At 54.4% G+C, this 590-nt stretch overlaps 1 protein-coding gene across 1 annotated transcript; it reads left to right on the top strand.

Moving 5' to 3' along the window:
* On the top strand, positions 1–590 carry KD926_006876 (integrase catalytic domain-containing protein; the record flags this gene model as incomplete). Its single annotated transcript, XM_053095655.1, has 1 exon — positions 1–590. A coding segment is annotated over one exon (590 nt), but the record flags the coding sequence as incomplete, so codon positions are not given.

Raw genomic sequence — 590 nt, 5'->3', positions numbered from 1 at the left:
TGGGAGCACATCTCTATGGACTTCCGCTCCTGCCCGAAGGACAAGCGCGGTTTCGACGAAGCCTGCGTGATCGTGGACCGCTTGACGAAACGGGTGATCTCGATTCCCTGCCATAAGAATGTGTCCGCAGTTGATATGGCCCAGCTCTTCCTTGAATATATATATCGGTGGGTAGGGCTGCCGGAGTCAATCCTTTCGGACCGTGGAGGCCAGTTTGTCTCTTCTTTCTGGGAGGAGCTCTGCTTACGGCTGAGGATCAAGCGCAAACTAACCTCGGGACAAAAGCCCTCTACGAACGGCCATACAGAGATCGTCAATCAGTATCTTGCCCAGAAACTGCGTCCGTTTGTAAACTACTATCAGGATAACTGGTCGGAGCTGCTACCGGCTATGGACTTCGCCTACGCCGTCCTTGAACACGAGTCAACCAGGTTATCTCCCTTCCAGGTGGAGCGTGGCTATGAGCCCCGGGTCTCCTTTGACTGGGCCTCGCCTTCAAAGCCTCGAGATAAGCCCCAGGATCAAGCCGAAGCTCGCCGTATTGCTCGCAATTTGGAGCAAATCTGGGACTACGCTAGGGGTCAAACGAA

This window comes from Aspergillus affinis (assembly GCF_023601865.1).
Source record: "Aspergillus affinis strain CMG 70 chromosome Unknown NODE_390_length_590_cov_248_693957, whole genome shotgun sequence".
NCBI classification, from domain to species: Eukaryota; Fungi; Ascomycota; class Eurotiomycetes; order Eurotiales; family Aspergillaceae; genus Aspergillus; species Aspergillus affinis.
Note: the sequence above shows the minus strand (reverse complement) of the source record. Positions and strands in the feature narration are given on the sequence as shown.